The 18,286-nt window shown below is 38.0% G+C and overlaps 1 protein-coding gene across 2 annotated transcripts in view; it reads left to right on the forward strand.

Moving 5' to 3' along the window:
• LOC136250349 (neurobeachin-like protein 1) overlaps positions 1–18,286 on the forward strand; it is a 55,053-nt gene that overhangs the window by 14,826 nt on the left and 21,941 nt on the right. For both annotated transcript variants that reach the window (XM_066042546.1, XM_066042547.1), the window contains exons 17-26: positions 9–128; positions 220–511; positions 1,678–1,871; positions 2,782–2,979; positions 3,273–3,432; positions 4,241–4,343; positions 4,393–4,463; positions 11,493–11,728; positions 13,022–13,100; positions 13,160–13,261. In XM_066042546.1, the coding sequence (XP_065898618.1) occupies positions 9–128; positions 220–511; positions 1,678–1,871; positions 2,782–2,979; positions 3,273–3,432; positions 4,241–4,343; positions 4,393–4,463; positions 11,493–11,728; positions 13,022–13,100; positions 13,160–13,261 (1,555 nt within the window). The remainder of the gene's footprint in view (positions 1–8; positions 129–219; positions 512–1,677; positions 1,872–2,781; positions 2,980–3,272; positions 3,433–4,240; positions 4,344–4,392; positions 4,464–11,492; positions 11,729–13,021; positions 13,101–13,159; positions 13,262–18,286) is intronic.

Below are 18,286 nucleotides of genomic sequence, written 5' to 3' on the forward strand. Positions count from 1 at the left end.
CGTTACAGCACAGTGTGTGTATTGTACATACACTGAGTCAGAGGTTGTGGGGCCATAGTGAAGTGTGTGTGTACATTGACGGGAAACCAATACGAGCTGAGAAGATGAAGGGACCAGACATACAGGAGGTATTATGAGCTAAATAAATAGTAGATCTTAAATGTGTTAGTAGTTCAGACCTACTTATATAGTATTTCTTTACTACTTCAATATCTGTAGTACCCACAAGGATTCATTGGTTGTGGTCCACCTCTAAATGGAGAGAGTGAAGATGACAGTCGACTAGAAGAACTATTGTTTAGCTACCCTGATGATGCAGCCAACCATGAAGATGGCATTTTTGAAGATTACTGTCTCAACATATCACCGGCTCTTCCTGTAGAGACAATGTCCCTCCAAAAAGCTAAGGAACAGTTCGGCACAGAAGGAAACCTTAGAGGATTCTTCTGTTCAGCTTGTTTGTTTTCTGAATGTCTCAATGCTCCAATGATAGCATCCATTGCAGAAAAAGGTAGCATACATGTCCATATTTTAAAGAAAGGACTGTTGAAGTGATGAGGGTATAAGAAAAAAACAGGAATTTTAAGTTCGATTAGGGATCATAGAAAAATGTAGGGGAACAAGGGAGGTCGCCTACACCTGCAGATATACTAGTGAACGTTTAATCCCTAATTCAGTCATGGGTCTTGTTTCACTCTTTTTTTCTATGATCCCTAATCTTCCTTATACTTGTTTGTTTACTTTTTTGCAACATTATTATGACTGGTGAACCTGTGCACACCGCATCAGAGAAAAGGATGGCACTGGAGTTAATGTTTTCATCTGAACGCGCGCCCCAGCTATCAATTACTGACTAGAAAGTGAAGTGGTCATTGTGCTTCACTTTCAGCTATGTTCAACCTGTTACACAATGCTACAAATGAAGAACAGTAGCAGAAGTGCCTCTGCAATCAATCCATTCACCACGGAAAATATGGACAATTCCCATTTACAAATGTAGGGAAGCCATGCATCGCGCTACCGCGAATTGACTACTTGGGCAGTCAGCAAAAAGAAATGGGACACAAAGGAGGACAAAGGTAGGTCCATGATGTTTACATTGTACATACTGTGGCATGCCAAAAGACACATCTCGGGACAAAGCAACATCAAACAGTGAAAAAATCAAGCCCATAGCCTTAGCTGTGCTTGCCTGAAGGCATCAGGCAGGCAGGCAGTTAGTCAGTAGAAATTCCATTAAATAGTTTTTTAAAAATTTGTAACAATTTATTGGAAGCATTTAGGGTCGTACTGAAGGCACTTTTGAGCTTGATTATACCTAACCAATACTGCCAAGATGTCAGGATGGTCTTATGAAGCTGGTTTTTTTGGGTGACATTTTTGGCCAGAATAACCCAAACCTCCATGATCCCTAGTATATCCCTAGTATATAGTACTAGTGTATCTTAAGCATGCCAAAGATTTTAAACTTCCATAGTTTCTCTGTAAATTTATTCTCTTGAAAGTTTGAAAGCTAAACTAAATAAAATGCAGTCAGCTTATACTCATAGTGGTTGATTCTGTACTGCTTGTAAGTATATTCAAGTATAACTGTGCTTTAATTATTCACACTCCTCTGAAACCTATATAAGAATGTAACAATTAACACAATAATGCTTTGCCTCCATGTGATTTTAGGTCCAAACGACTTGTCACTATTTCAACCACGCAAGACGGATGGTCTCAATGAAGTGGCCGGCAAGTTGATATTCTATTATCATGCTAAGGCATGTCATGATAAGGAGTGTCCTGACCTGTCACCTTTACATATTCCCGGTGCTACTATGGATGCTGACCTGTTTGCACCTGTGTACTCTTCATGGGAAGTGAAGGTCAGTAGATATGTAGTGGGGTATATCAGCATCACAATAATTTGAATTCACACATCTGTTAAGTCAGATTTTTTATCAGTGCATTTCAAGCAGAAGATTTTGCCGCTGCTGCATTATAGTTTAGTTCTTACTCTTTAATTGTAATGATTTGCATTACAATTTTGTCTGTATATTGCAGTGAGATGTGGTAGATTTTAAGTTGTCCCAGTGCCTCATTGTACTTAAAAGTGCTCAGACATGTAGAGAGCTTTATGCAGTTTCTCTAATAGAATATACATACATGCATTTACTCTAATAGAACAAACACTGGCACGGTGGTAGAACAGTCATGTGATACATGGAGGTCTGAGGATCTGTGTCTGTGTTGAGGCACTCAAGTAGTGGCTTTTCTGAGACATCTACTGGTAGGTATATGGTGGGACTTTAGGACATTGCCTGACACAAGTGGAATTAAGGCTGTAAATACGGTGTACTGAAAATTGTAAGATGGAGCATCAGCTGTACAGAGAGTATCATAAAGGAAAGAAACAGAGATATCTGCCATGTAGCCCAGTGTAAATCGGATACACGATAATTTAGACGTTCCACAAGCATCCTGTTGATAGACCAACTCATGTACATTAATGTCTTTAGCAGCAAATAGAGATTACTGCATTTGAAGATCAATTATAAGGTAGAGAAATGGTTTAACCATACTAACTTGAGTATGTGTTATGATAATTTCAATGGTCTCCATGGAGTCATGATACTCCCTTAATTTTGAAGCAGCTATCCCTTTCTAGCAGTGTTATTCACAGTGGGGTTACACTATTCACAGTGGGGTTACACTATTCACAGTGGGGTTACACTATGTTTACTTTTACCTATTTCAATTGTTTTTGATACATGTTAATTTTTGCTATTTACATAGAGTGTACTAAGGTCACTGGGAGGTGCTAAGCTGCTTATTCCACTGCTGGAGAACACCAGTCTCCCACTAGCTGGTGAGATGAATACAGTTGGTGTGAGCCTCTTCCTTAAGCTACTACTGGCCTTCCTTGATGAGGACAACCAGAATCTCTTCCTGCTCAGTAATGGGATTGCCACAGTTGGAGCTTTAATGGAAGGGGTTAGTAAATTTTCTTGCATCGTAAGAAAGTTTAGTATTTCGTGTAAAAACCATGGTACCATGGTATGTATAGTGTCAGTTATGCCTACATTGAATTGTGTTATAACAAGTAATAAAGGAGCTTATCATTCAGTAACAACTTATCGTTTTTGACAAAAGAAGTTTTATTCTGCCAAGCAATGCACCATATTGGTAACCCATCCCAATTTAAATAAGTTCACATCATTGAAAGATGAAGTAATTGTGATCCTGTGTTTGTACCATTACATATTATACATTATTATTCCCCTCAGGTTCCTGCTGTTCAGTTGACAGTGGATGCACTGGGAGCTGTCCAGAGTTTGTTGGAGTTAGCCGAGTCCAGTGACTATGACAGTTTTGTCCCAAATGTTTATCGTCACCTCATCTTTAACTTCTATATTTGGAGACGTGCGGACTACAATGTGCAATCAGGTACTTTTGCTGACATCATGAACGTTGATAGCTTCTACTTAGTAGTTAATTCTAGTTTGGTGTCAACTATGTGAAGTGCTTCTTTACAGCGATACATGTAATAGTTGTAACACGGGAATGAGGGCTTTGCCTGATATGTATGCCCCCAGTCCTTGGGTTGTCGGCATACGTATCAGGCAAAAGTCTGATCAGCTAGGTAATATGTAACACTTCTGATCCGTAGCCTATGCTGAGTGATTACCTGAGCCAATACGAGTGTAACCACTAGATGTATTATATACACATGCCTGAAAGATTCAATTAGGGGTCAGCGGTCGGTACGTTCTGGCTACATTTGGCTATGATGAACAGACATATCACAGAGAATTTTGGTTACGTGAGCTTAATGTTTTAATCAGTGTTATTGAATCATTATTGCATAATTATGGAGTTACTAAAGGCCTAGATGGGTAAGCTTTGTTGTAGAGTGGGTATTTCGTGGTATCAGTAATGTGGGTCTGGTCAGTATTTGAAAATATGTGGAAACGCTTGCTATAGCACTAGGCTGAACGTTTTTCAACTTGTAGGATAGCATCAAGTCTTTGAATTCTCTGATATTGTGTTGTTTCTTGTCGTATTAATATATCCATACCATTGTAGAATGCATTTATTGAGCCCCAATACACTCTTACATAAATATTTTAATAGCTATTGGAAATATTTTTAAACATCACATTGTGAAGTGAGTACCACTGTACACAGGCTCTCTGTATAAAAGCTACATGTGTGGAACTAATACAAACCCACAATCACTATCATTCATCCACAGGTCATGTTCAGTTCATTAGTACTATAGTTAAGGACAACTTAAAGATGTGTCGATCAGATTATGGAGTGGAGTTCATGTTGACCATGATCCAGTGTTTCTACAGGTGGGTGTGGCTTGTCTGCATTTATAATACAGCCCCACCCACATTGTAGCCCTGGCTGCAGGGAGCCCAGCCACCTGGAGAGTGAACAACAAAAGAGTATAAGGGCAGCTCTCTTCTCAAGTAAGCAATGATGGTGCACTATAGGACTTGAAGAGTATCATGATTTCTATGAGGTGTATGTGTGGTTCCCATTTTTGTATGTATGACAAAAAAGGTAGATATAACACATCCGAGTGTCTAGTATGATTAGTATAATGAAGTTTGGATGATCATGCATATATATATTTAATAGTGCTGAAAGGAGTAATCAGATATTTGGACTATTCAGTCAGCGTGACCATAGATAATAGAGGGCATAAACGGGATTGGAAACGCGCTCGTATTTACCTAGCAACCGCTTTCTATCCGTGTTATCAGTGCGTAGTGACTAAATTCAGCGAAGTTTTGGTTCTTCTAGTTATCGGTTTAACAGCTAAAGAAAGTGTATGGCAGGTGCAGGTACTTAACTCGGTTCTTGTTATCTGCTAACTAATTATTTGACGTTGTAAAAGGTGTGGCTTACAGCGTGCGGTTTACCGCATTAGCAGTGACAAACTATAGTACTAATTGCCAGCTTCGCCTACATTTTTTGGTTACAAATTGAACCATATATTCATGCCATATATTATTGTTTTTTACTCTCTATCTACAGCTAATGGATCCGGATTTGTGAAAAGTGGAATTGAGTCAATTTTGAAAGAAGAATCTTTTACAGTGCCATCACATACAGCAAGAAATGTAATTAATATAGCAAAAGAAATGAAGAAATGGATTGAACAGCCTGAAAACAATGCGGAAACGAAAAGATTAGAAGAAAACCTAATGAAATCCATCGAATCATGCTTCACATACAAGGGAAAAATTCCAAAGAAACAGAGGGAGAAAATGTGGAGCGCATACCACACACTGCATACATCAGCTAACTATCTGAGCTTATGGAAGAACTTTTGTAAAACAGTGGGCGCTGAAGGGTCACCAATTTTTTGCCAGTACATTGGAGATCATGTGCTGAAGGAACTAGCTAAACTAAAATACCCAATTTCCACTAATATTACCATCGAAACTGAAGAGGCTGCACTTACATATGAAGAAAGGAATGGACTTCGCTATGCTGCAGGGTACGTGCCAAGGTCATTAAAGAAGAAGCTATATCGGTCAAGCCATCAGCATAAAGAGGTATTAATTTCTCTTTTGAGAAATCTGCTCGATGAAAGAAATGATGATTTTGATGACTCAACAGATTGGATCAGTTTGATAGACAGAGGTGGACTGAAAAGAGTCAACAATGATACATACCAGTTGTTTGTGGCCTTAGAAACACAATTACGAAAGCAGATCAATTCACAACATATTCCACTACTAGGGGCAGAGAGCAAACAAATTCTGCTGAACAATGACAATGTCCAGTTCTTTTGGAGCATAGTTTGTACAGAATGGGAAGAAGAGATTGGCAATGTCCTACTTGAGATGATTGTAAATGAATGGGTCACAATACGTGGATTTTCATATGCTAATAATTGGATAGAGAAGTATAAGCAGGATACCCAGACAACAACTGGGAAGTCTAAAGGATTACGAAAACAACTATTGGCAACTAAAAGTGAATAAAAAGCAGCATGTACAATACTCACTTCACACACATGTACACATGCACGCACGCACACAAACCCACACACTACTAATCTGCTACCAATACTGCTATACATATGCACATTTCATGTAGCTAATGAAATAGAGATATAAATCTAGTCAACATTTCTTTGATATGCGTGCTCGCTTTGGTAGTGGCTCATTAATATCTTCATTACTTAGTGAAGTGTCTTGTTTTCCTTTGCGACAGTTTCCTCCCCTTGGAGCCCTGGCTACTGAGTTCACAACTCTCAGTGCTTGAGTGTTGTTGCGAAATTCTTTAGCATTTGGATTATCATGTACACCACCACGTTGTCTCTGTAGTCCAAAAAATCGTTCTAAAGGATCCTGACACAGCCGCTGACTTAAGAAAGATTTTACCCCAGGAATAGTGAAAATGTATTGAACCAGCTCTTTGAATGACATACCTATTAACAAAATAATTTATTTTAATATAACTTATGTACCCTTACAATCCATTCTAAGTCCAAGACGTGTTTCTCTGCTTAGTAGCATAAATGCTTTCTCTTCTTTACAGTAGCCAGATCGTTGGTCAACTGCTTCTTCCCAGTCTGTGAGGTACTGTTGGAATTCATCCATGAACTTCATGTATGTCATAGAAACAATAGTTTATTATGTTATGTTCACATTTCAATTAACATACCACTAATCGGTCATCCTTTGCTGATTCATAAGGCTTTTGAAAATCTTTGCGAGTGCGTATACCTTCATAGTAGTTGTGTACATTCATTGCATCAAACCACTTATCGCACATCTCCACAAATCTAGCTGTTTCATCTGCCTCTTCTCCAATACTTAATTTCATACCACTGGCAACACTTTGGCTCAATACCTAAATATAACATTGACTAGAAGAATAAAACATTGGCTGTACAATTTTGTACTTGTGCAGCCAAGTCAACACGCATCTTAGAGAAAGATGTAAGCTTGATATGTTCCATCTTGATTTTGGGAATCAGTCTGACTCCCATACCTGGATCAGTATCTCTGCTATATAGCGTTGTTAGGTGTGACCATAAAATGCTTTTCCCATTATTCTACAGGAAGATTAGTCAACTTGTAAATGGCCTTGCAGAGTAATACTTACCCAAAGGTGGCGAGATTTTGACTCCCAGCAGTTCCGAATGGTTTTCATCAAATGAGGAGGATCGGAAAAAAAGTAAATGTAACGGTCTTCTTCAGTAAACGGATTTTTTGTCTTGTGCACAATCTCTTGGAATGGATTATGCATTTTCATAAACTTTCGGTTGATGGAGTTGCCATCCAGTGTTGCAGCAAGAACCTACATGCATAATGCATTACATGCTAATCAACAATACTTTAAATATCACCTTAAACCCACAAGTTTCTACCCTCCTCACTGCTTTCCAAAAAGGATCATAAAGTTGGTCTCCAGACAAGTTAGCACAAGGAAATTGTGCATATGGAAACTGCAGCTTGGTAAACAATCCTCGTACCATGATTACCAGCATTGACTTGGCAAGTTGGGGCTTAGGTGGACTATCTGCCTTCAGTCTCCCTTCATATTGTAGCAAATGTGTATTGATATCCCCCAAATCAACAAAGCCAATCAGTTCTCCTGAGTGTTTGTCAAAGACCAAGTCTTCCTTGATGTGCATCTCATCCAACAGGAGTAAGACATGCTTATCTCTTGTTGGACAAGATTCTGTGTTGGCAGCTTTCATCAGCATTCTGTCTACATCACTGGAAAATCCATTGTTGGCTTTTACATAATAAGTGTAATCCCTGAGTGTTCGTTGGGATGGAAGATGTATACATCCTGTGTTCCTCATTGATTCATATGCACCCCCAGACCTATTAGAACAAGTACTCTTGTAGCAAAGATAATTTGTAGATTTACCTGTGCCTAATGTAAAGACATCAGCGTATTATCAAGGGATGCCAACGCATGGTACAAGCATCTGTTTTGCTGGCTGCTTCAAGTTGTTGTTTCCAAAATATGTGCTTAAAGGAGTCCTCTGGCTCATTCTCAAGGAATTTTAGTCCTTCAGTTGCAATAGTCTGTGAACACAATATGCATTTATTTGTGATATATATATACATTTAAACATACCTTGATATCTTCATGGGTTTCTTCATCAAGGGTAATGCCATCAACCTCCACACTTGCAGCTATCTGTTCTTTAAGTTGTTTAATTCTGACTTTGGCTGCATGATATTGTTTCTCCACTTCACCAAGTCGACTTACAAGAGTAGGTAGGGTCTGATGCCTGTTCAATTGTGAGTAGATGCTGAATTGAAATACTGCTATGTACTTGTTACCTGTAGTTAGTATGGCTACTGGTACTTGCTTCAAGGTCAATGTTTTTGAAGCGATGCACTTGTGTTCTTAGATTCTTACGAAGTGTACTACATTGAGTACAACGGTCATACCGGTTGGTGCTTGTAAGCAAGTAGTGGCAAGCATTGTGATGAACAGAAGGCTCTATTGTATCTTCCAAATGCCCAGAGCCTGGATCTTAATGAAAAAGTAAGTGATGGTGTACATGTAGTCAGTAATGCAATTTAGATTATTTAATTCTGTGGCACTGAGCTTGATGCTCAGCTTTGATGCAGGATACCAAAATATCAACAAACTTTTAATTTTCATGCTAATATACTCTAATAGAGGGGTCATGTATACCTCTTTAAAAGTTATATATAATAATAATTATTATTATGTTGCTCCTTTGATTACAAGGTATGTAGAAACCGACAACCATACAGTCACCTAATTTCTACAGTTATACTGGATTGAGTCACTTACTGGCAATTCCATGTAGTGTTGATAGCCGATACTGCCAACACTCAACAAAATCTTGATCAGGGTTGCCTACACAATACTTAGCAGCATCCAGAGTTTCAATTATTTCCATTACTTTTGCTACATTGCTAATGGTATCTGGTAAAGAGCTAAGTAAGGGACAATTTGCTGCTGTGAGTTGATGATGCAGGTAGTGCACTGTCCACTTCAGTTCCGAATTGATACTTAAGCTCATCATTACACGGCCACACAATGTTTCACTTGTAGACAACTATTGAACCTCCAACTTACAAAGAGTCAGTGGATCTGCAGTGGCTATCTTCCAAGATGGGTGTAAGTGTGTGAAGAAAGGAGAACTCATCAGTGTAGTTATTCGAGAATGCAAAACATCACTAGACGCAACTGGTCTGGTAGCATATATGTCAAGGGGAAGTGGTACTGGTGCTTCATGAATCACCACTTCTGAAGGCTGGCTATTACATTCTCTCTTCTTCTTCATAGCCTTCTTCCTTTCTTCATTCTTACGGTGTGCACTAAGTCGAAACCTTCTGCCACCCATTCTTCTGCAAAAGAGTCATTCAACAAGTTAGCCTGAATGATAGCTATATGCCAGTGGTGACAATAAAAATCCACATTGTTTATGCTTTACATACTATACCTAGCCTAACACGTGATGTAGTTTACAAACGCTATGCAAAAGTAGAGCATTTAAGCAGCCCAACACATTCAAGTATTGGTCTTTACGAAGTTTAGAATAAGAGAATCCCCCCCACAAAATCAGGTGGTGAGACAACCCGAATTTTAAGATGTCTTACTGAATAACTTGTAAACCTCTATATTTACAGCAGCATTTTATGCAGCATGCAAAATAACACTCAGAGAGTAGTTAAACGTGTTAATTACCGTCTATGTAGAGTGTGTAGTAGAGCGACACTACCCCACAAAACGTTTGTCTCGAAGCCATAAACATTACGTTAACATTTTCGACGTAACTAACCACACACTGTGCAGTTTTGTGACATAAGTATCTAACATACCAGCTATACAGTTCCTGCGGTAGCAATAGAGCGATACGAGATACGACACAAGACGAAACCTGTTACACCAGCGTAGCAACAAAGTTCTCTTTCCAAAAAGGAGGGAAACTAACCGCGAAAATTTCGCATTACACGTATAGAAAGTGGTAGAAAGTATTAGACTATTGGGTGCACGTGAGCCGTTTCCAATCCTGTTTACGCCCTCTATTATCTCTGGCGTGACTGACTATTCAGTCAGCGTGACTGACTATTCAGTCAGCGTGACTGACTATTCAGTCAGCATGACTAAGCTAACAAAAGTTTCAGTGCTTGTTCAATACTATACATAATGTACATAAAGAATAATCAAGTATTTACTCACCACATTTTAAAACCCTGTTGCCTTCTTTTGTGTTATCCATAATTTGTAGTTGTGGCGGTTAAAGATCCAGAACATTATATTCACAAGGGATCATAGGAATAAAAGGAAATGAAACAAGGGAGGTTGTCTAACACCTTCAGCTGTACTAGTGGACATTTAATCCCTAAATTCAGTCTTGTAGCTTTTCAATAGTGTAGCCATAACTAAAATAGGTACTGCATTAAATCTCTAGTTGCGGTTGTAGATATTTCACTTTACTCTTTATTTCTGATACCTACCTACTCAAATTTAAATTTAAAATTTCTAATTGTTGCTTGTACAGTAGACTCAGTAATCCATACCTTTGATTATCCGAAATTGGAAATGACTGTTTTATTAGAATATTTTGAGTAAAAGTGTATGTTCTATTAGAGTATTTCAACATAACTCCATATAAATGTGTGGACTTCAGTTATCTGAACAAATCACCTATATATCTGAACGCCTTTACCACTCCCTGAGATACATTGGGGTTTGGATAACCGAGGGTCCACTGTACTTGCTTGTTTACCCTTTGTAGAGTAATTATCACTGGTGAACATGCGCATACTGCTTTAAAAGATGGAGTGGCACCAGGCATATCAAAACTGTGTTTCCCAACCATCAATTGCTGAAAGTATGAAATGGTTATTGTGCTTCATTTTCAGGTGTTTTCTGTCCCCATTACACTACGTTACAAATAAAGAACACGATGAGAAGCGCTTCTGCAATCATTCCAGTAACTATGGAGTTACAGATAATTTCTGTTATTAATGTGATAGTCACGAGGTCATGTCATGTTACCCACGGATCAGCACCTACATGGTATTGGAGAAAGAAATGAGACACAAAAGAGGAGAAAGACAAGTCCATCGGTCAAGACAAGTCCATCGGTCAAGACAAGTCCATCGGTCAAGACAAGTCCAGCAGTAGCCAAAATGGCATGTCTGGGGGCTATGCATGTTTGGGTTTGATTATATCTAACCAGTACTGCTAAGCTGTTGTAAAAGAAAAGCGATGCTGATATTTTTGGGCGAATCTCTTCATGATTCCTACTACACAGTACTACTGTACTGTATGATAGCATTTACAAAGAAATGTTGTTGCAACTTTTTAAAACAATTCATTGCTCTATTGCTTCTTACCTTAACTTTTTAGCACTGCCTTCATATATGTCTCTGAGGCTGCCATCACTTTTGAACTATAGTATTCAATAATACATGACAGTAGCCACTGGATCAAATTTGTTACTATACATGTTACTGTTTATCTCAATACAGACATCAAGCTTTATGTACAGAAGAGTATTCAACACGATGAGGTCAAGGCACTCTTATCAGCCACACTGTCCATCCCAAGTTGTGATATTCAAGAAGAGATCTTACAGCTCATACTACACCTGCTGACATCTGGTGGTCATTCACATCAGTTGGGACAGTCCCTAATGTCAATGGGTACCCCACTGTTGACACTACTCCATTCTAAGAGCAACTTAGTCCGTCAAACTGTTACCAAGGTGAACTTGTTTATGGTACATGTATTTTAAAAAATTATAGCAGCTACAAACGTGCTCTCTGATCTGCACATGAATTTGGAATGCGGGTCCACCAGTCATTATAACTTTATTTTACAGAAAATGTTAACAAACAAGTAAACAAAAATTTGGAATTTTCAACTAGAGTAGGGACTATAGCACATCAATAAAAAGTATTGAAACAAGTTGGAGTAGTCCGTGGTATTAAATCACAGTAAAACAATAAGAAGTGTTATATCCTACTGTGCTCAAGATACCATAACGGAAATGCACAGTAGGGATACAACACTTCTTATTGTTTTACTGTGATTTAATATTGTTCACTACTCCAGATTGTTTCAGTACTTTTTTATCAATGTGCTATGTATGGTCCCTACTCTAGTTGAAAATTCCAAAAACATTTTGTATACTTGTTAAGTTAATGCCAAACAATATAGTTCGTTTTTGTTTCACAGAAGACCACTGCTTTCCTTATAACACAAAGTTACACATTCCTCCATACTTGAAAATTGATTTGGTTCTTAGACAGATTGCCTTGGCTATTTACACTGACTGGCAGTGTTGATAGGCACCATTATAAACTATTTGTTGACACCTATCACTCATTGTATGAGTGATCCAGGCTTGGAAAGTATAAATGAGCCAACCCTAGCTCCCCTTGACTCACTGTAAACTTAAGACACGTACTTGCTTACTTAAATTAGGTTACGGTCAACTTTAATTGTTTTTTATTTTACTTTTTTAACAATTGCTTCTTGGCTTGCATTAATAAGAAACTGTATAGTGTTTGTTGGAAGCGATGGGTAGTATCCACGCCAACTAATCCTTGAAGTTGTGGTTCGTTGCCCAGGTTTGAACCCTTTTTTTCTCGCTATATGTATCTTTTTGACTAAACTATACTCCATGGTACATGTGTGTCAATATTTGTTGTTCATGGCAATAATGTTGACCATTTACTATGTAGGGAAGTCAACTTCAATGTTAGGAACATGTAGTTTGCATCTGTTGAAAATACATAGTTGCAAAAAATAGTTGGTATAAACTACCATGGATAAGAAAATGGTAGTCTGATCTAACACTGGGGCTATCACTGTATGCATACATGCGTCGAAGAGATTTAGTTTTTACTCAATAATTTTGTCAGGTGCTGAGTTTTTTCTCAACTTGTACTGACTATTCTCTAAAATGTTTTGTACACAGTCTTACAAATTGATGTGTTGACTGTTCAAGTTAAGTAGTCTAGACAGTCTGATCAGATCTCTATACTCAATACAGATAATGTTAAAGTTGTACAAGTCATTTTCACATGATGAAGGAAAGCTATCTTCGTCTTTTAAAGATGGAACTTTTGCAGGTATGAGAAGTGCTAATTTCATGTGTTTATGAGCCTGTGTATACTTGTGCACATTCCAGCTGCAATGGTGCAGATGTTACGCTACCAAGAGTCAGTCAGTTCTACTATCTTATTGTCTGTGTTGGATATGTGTACTGGTAAATCACTGGATAGCTATACTGGTTAGTGTAATACATAATGTATAGTTGGTGATGGTGGGGGGGGGGGAGGGGGAGGGGGGGTAAGTACCTGGTTGGTCACTTTGCCCAAAAGATTTATCCTGTTGGGGTATACATACGTAGCTTGGTATTCAAACAAAGTAGGATGACAAACTGGGACTACTGACTGTTGTAAAGTAAAAGGGTTAATTGTATCGATACCAATTCAGTATTGGTACTAAGTGTTTGTTGGCATTGATAAATTTTGAATCTATGTGACTGTCAAGTACTATTACAGCACCATAATTCTTGAAACAATGTATAAGCACAGTAGTTATGATGCATGATTTAGAGAGCTAGCATGAATGGGTGCAAATCTTATTGTAAGTAGAGCTAGGTGATAGTGAAATTATCAAAAGATGATCGATAGTAATGAAACTATCATGATAACAATATGTATCACGATAGCACCTGAAGAACAGTTAGATTTTTATTTTTTATTAAGGCTTTACAGCACAAGTGCTGAAGGTCTGTAGGACACCTGGTCCTACAGCCTGTCTAAGTTGTTACAGAAAGTGTGTTTGAAAAGGTGGAGAAAGGAGAAAAAAATGCGTGATAACACACTGTAAAGTGTGTGTTCGCTTACTGTTCCTTCCTTGTCAAGAAACAAGCTCATGGTACATGAATTGAAGTGTTAGTGATTTACAGGTATTACTAATTATCACAGTACTATTTGACAAAAAAATATTACAATGCTTGATATTTTTCGATTATTGCCCAGGAGTAATTGTAAGCCTGGAAGAATGGTGGGGGATTGATTTGATTTGACTTTAAAATCGTCCCACTAGTGGGGCATTTGACTGTTCAAAATTTGTAGCACTTGCTTGACTTTATAGGCTATGCACCTACCACTGTTTTCCACAGTACAGTGGGTGGGAATTGAGACGACTTGTTGTGCCCCACAGGTAGGAAATTTGATTTTTGGAAAAGTCAAATTTCCACCTTTCCCCCTACTGTTTCCCAGGAGGGGGGTGGTGGGAGATAATATTGATAAGTGCATTGCTGTATTTATCCGACCTTCTTATAATAATCCACAGCTAAACATCTTGTTGCTCCTCGTAGCAGCTGCATGCTGTTGACATCCTTGTGATAAAATTACAGATTTCATTAGTTGTAATAAGCCTTGTTCTACATATTAAGCCATTGTAATCTTGTACCCACCCTTACAATAAGGTAGCACCATTTAGGACCCAACATTTATTTGAGCCTAGTTTAATACAGATAAATACAATATCCATTTTTTTTTTTCAGCTTTCAGCTGATTCTGATATTAATATGTGGCATTGAATACTCTAATAAGGATTATTCTGATTAATTATACAGTAGTCTCAAAAGTTGCATGAATTATTTACCTGAAAATTATTGGGACAATCTAACTACATACTAACTATACACTATATGTCTTTGTTAAATTTGATGCTTAAAGGCTTACTACCTATCAATAGTTTTCAAAGCATCAAAGAATGGAACAAAGTGATTTTTTTTCTAATAGCGTACTAGCAATGCGATACATCGAGATACTTCTCTAATACGGGATATCCAATACTAGTAGTTATTTACTATTTTTCTGCCTGCAGCTATACATTAACTAGCTAATGTTATTCCAGTTGTGTATGTACATGTATTAGCAGCAGTACCTTCATGCCCTTGATACACAAACTGACTTCATACATAGCATATGTACACTTGCAATTATATTGTACAGATGCATGCATGTGTATATCATGAAGCGGTCAATCAAGGGTAGACCATATTGAAACTTGGGTATACGTAGCATCAATAGCTATCATAGCTTTTCAGAAATGGTGTTATGCTTGACAAACACGCATATGGATAAATAGGCACAACAATATCAATCATTTAGTTTAACTTGCACAAAAGTAGGCCGAGGCTATTAAAGTTACCATGTTGATGACTTAGAGCCTTAAAGCAAGACTGGGTTCCTGTTGCATTTCAGTGTCAACCATCTGCTGCTTGAAATTAACTGCAAATTGGCTTCCTCAAACTTCCATCCTGGCAGCTGTGATTCCCTAGTGGTCCCAGCAAAGTTCCCCTCACTGTTGTCATTTCTTGAAGCTATGTTCTGATCCACTTTACCTCTAGCACATTCAAAGCTGTGTTTTGGTCCCTTTCACTTCTGCCCTGGAAGAGAAGTGTCGTTCCTATTTTGCTTGTGAATCCAGACCCTTTATTCTGTTTGAGATGCACTTTTTTCCACCATGCATCAATCACTTATTTGCATCTGATGCCATTACTATTGGCATAGCAACATGACATCACGTAGGGGGTTTCTGTAAATTTACGGTTTTTTCCAGACTCATGGTAGTGAGGCACGCGGTCAAGAAACTACAAAGCGCATGCCACAATTAAAATGTGCGCGGCTACTACTGTGAGTTATTTACATGTAGGGATGGTTTTGCAATTTTAGCCAATTATGCAATCATCCTCATTAGAAATGTACAGTACAGCAGGTGCCGGAATTGTAATTATGTCGTTTCTTGTCGTAAATAAGAGTAAGTTCACTTTATTATGCTGATATCTCAGCTTGTGTTAGTGTTATTGCCATAATATTATCGTTGAATATAACTGCCTTTCTGTAGATTAATACTGGCACAGGAATTTTCTAGTACTGGATTGCCTGTACAGTGGATTGTGCTTGCCAAGCTCCTAATCCAAGAAATAACGTGGTGTAGGCACAAACCCAACACTCATATAAACGTGCTGTGAAAGGGTGAAGAATGTAACTTCCCTAGGGAGAGTGTTTTCAGGGTAATTCCATTTAGCGCCACCTATGTGGTATCACGTGATTGCCTTAACTAATTTAGAAATTACCATGAATGAAGTTAATGGTGCTCATGCACAGTAAAGCCAGACAGCTAGCGATTAATTGCTCATATCACACACAATGGCTAATTGATACATGCAGCAATAGCCAGATAGCTAGTGATTAATCATACAGTACGATAGTAACTGTATAGTAGGGACCACAAAGGAGTAGGCGTGGCCCACGAAATAACATCACCCAAAAATCAGCCTCAATTTTCCCAGATGACCATAAGGCAGTATTGGTTTGGTCCAAACAAGCTTTCAGATTGACCTGAAATGCTTTCAACAATTTGCTAGGGAATTTTTTAAAAAGTATTTATTTAACGGAATTTTCTAGTGACTGACTGATGCCTTCAGACAAGCGTAACTCGATATTGGCTAAGGCTACGGGCTTGATTTTTTCACTGTTCGATGTTACTTCGGCCCGAGAGGTGCCTTTTGGCATACTGCAGTACATACAATGCATTCTTCATGGACTTACCAGTCTCCTCCTTTTGTGTGCCATTCATCTTTGCTGACAGTGAAAGATGTCAATTTGGCGGTAGCATGTGATGGCTTCCCTTCGAAACGGAAATCGTCCGTATTTTTCATAGTGGCTATATTATGATTGCAGAGGTGCTTTTCAAACAGTTTTTAATTCGTACTGCTGTGTAACGGGTTGAACATAGCCGACAGCAATACATAATGGATACTTCACTTTTCAGACGATAATTAATATAATTGGGGCACACGGTACTATTTCTTTCTTTTGCTTTTGGTATGCATGGATTGTAGAGGTGCTTTTCGAACAGTTCTTGATTTGAAATGCTGTGTAACAGGTTGAACATAGCTGACAATGAAGCGTAATGGCATAGCGCCATTTCAGATGCGGTATGCGTGGTTTCACCAGTCATAATAAAATTATTTACAAAAAAGTAGTTAACAAACAAGTACATGAATTTTCAACTAGAGTAGGGACCATAGCACATCAATAAAACGTACTGAAACAAGTTGGAGTAGTCCATGATATTAAATCACAGTAAAACAATAAGAAGTGTTATATCCCTACTGTGCTCAAGATACCGTAACGGAAATGCACGGTAGGGATATAACACTTCTTATTGTTTTACTGTGATTTAATATCATAGACTACTCCAACTTGTTTCAGTACTTTTTATCGATGTGTTATGGTCCCTACTCTAGTTGAAAATTCCCAATTTTTTCGTGTACTTGTTCAATTGCTCATATCACATGTCACGTAAGTAAACAATGGCTAACATGCAGCAATACTATTCAATATTTCAGAAAGTGTGCTTTAAAAAATAAACCACTGTCCCATGTTGGCAGACAAATAGACATAATAATGATTATAGACTTAATGTTGGATCTGCAATTGTGTGCTCCAGGGGACATCAATCCTCAGTGCTGCCAGGGAGGGAGGAGCATACCCTCAGACCCCCCTAGAATGAGTGTGCTTCACATGCTATCCACTTATGTGATGGATGATAGCAAGGACATTCCATCTATGTTCACCACTTATCAGCAGATTTGTGTTTGGTCACAACACCTCTACAATGCAGAATTCATCATACACCCATATGGCTTGATCATTGAGTCTGTAAATTATATATCTGATTAAAAAAATCAATTTTACTACCACTAACTATGATTACCAATGTTTTACCAAATCCATGCAAGAATACCTTGACTGTAAAACAGGTAAATAAAAGTAACTGGCAACCAAAACAGCTGATATCTGAAGCGGTCAAGAATAAAATTTATGTTGATACAACTAACTACAATTATTAATGAAGTTGTAACATTGAATCTTTTATCCATTCAACTGTGTTCTATACATTCACCCTTGCTACATCCTAAATTAATTTTTTGTAACTCTAATTGGCTGGTAATTTGACAGCCTTTTTTAATAGTCAGTGTAGAGAAAAAAGGCTGCCAAATTACCAGCCAATTAGAATTACAAAGAATTAATTTAGGATGTACCAAGGGTGAATGTATAGAACACAGTTGAATGGGTAAAAGATTCAATGTTACAACTTCATTAATAATTGTAGTTAGTTGTATCAACTTAAATTTTATTCTTGGCTGCTTCAGATATCAGCTGTTTTGGTTGCCAGTTACTTTTATTTACCTGTTTTACAGTCAAGGTATTCTTGCATGGATTTG

Source organism: Dysidea avara, chromosome 3, assembly GCF_963678975.1.
Source record: "Dysidea avara chromosome 3, odDysAvar1.4, whole genome shotgun sequence".
NCBI lineage: Eukaryota > Metazoa > Porifera > Demospongiae > Dictyoceratida > Dysideidae > Dysidea > Dysidea avara.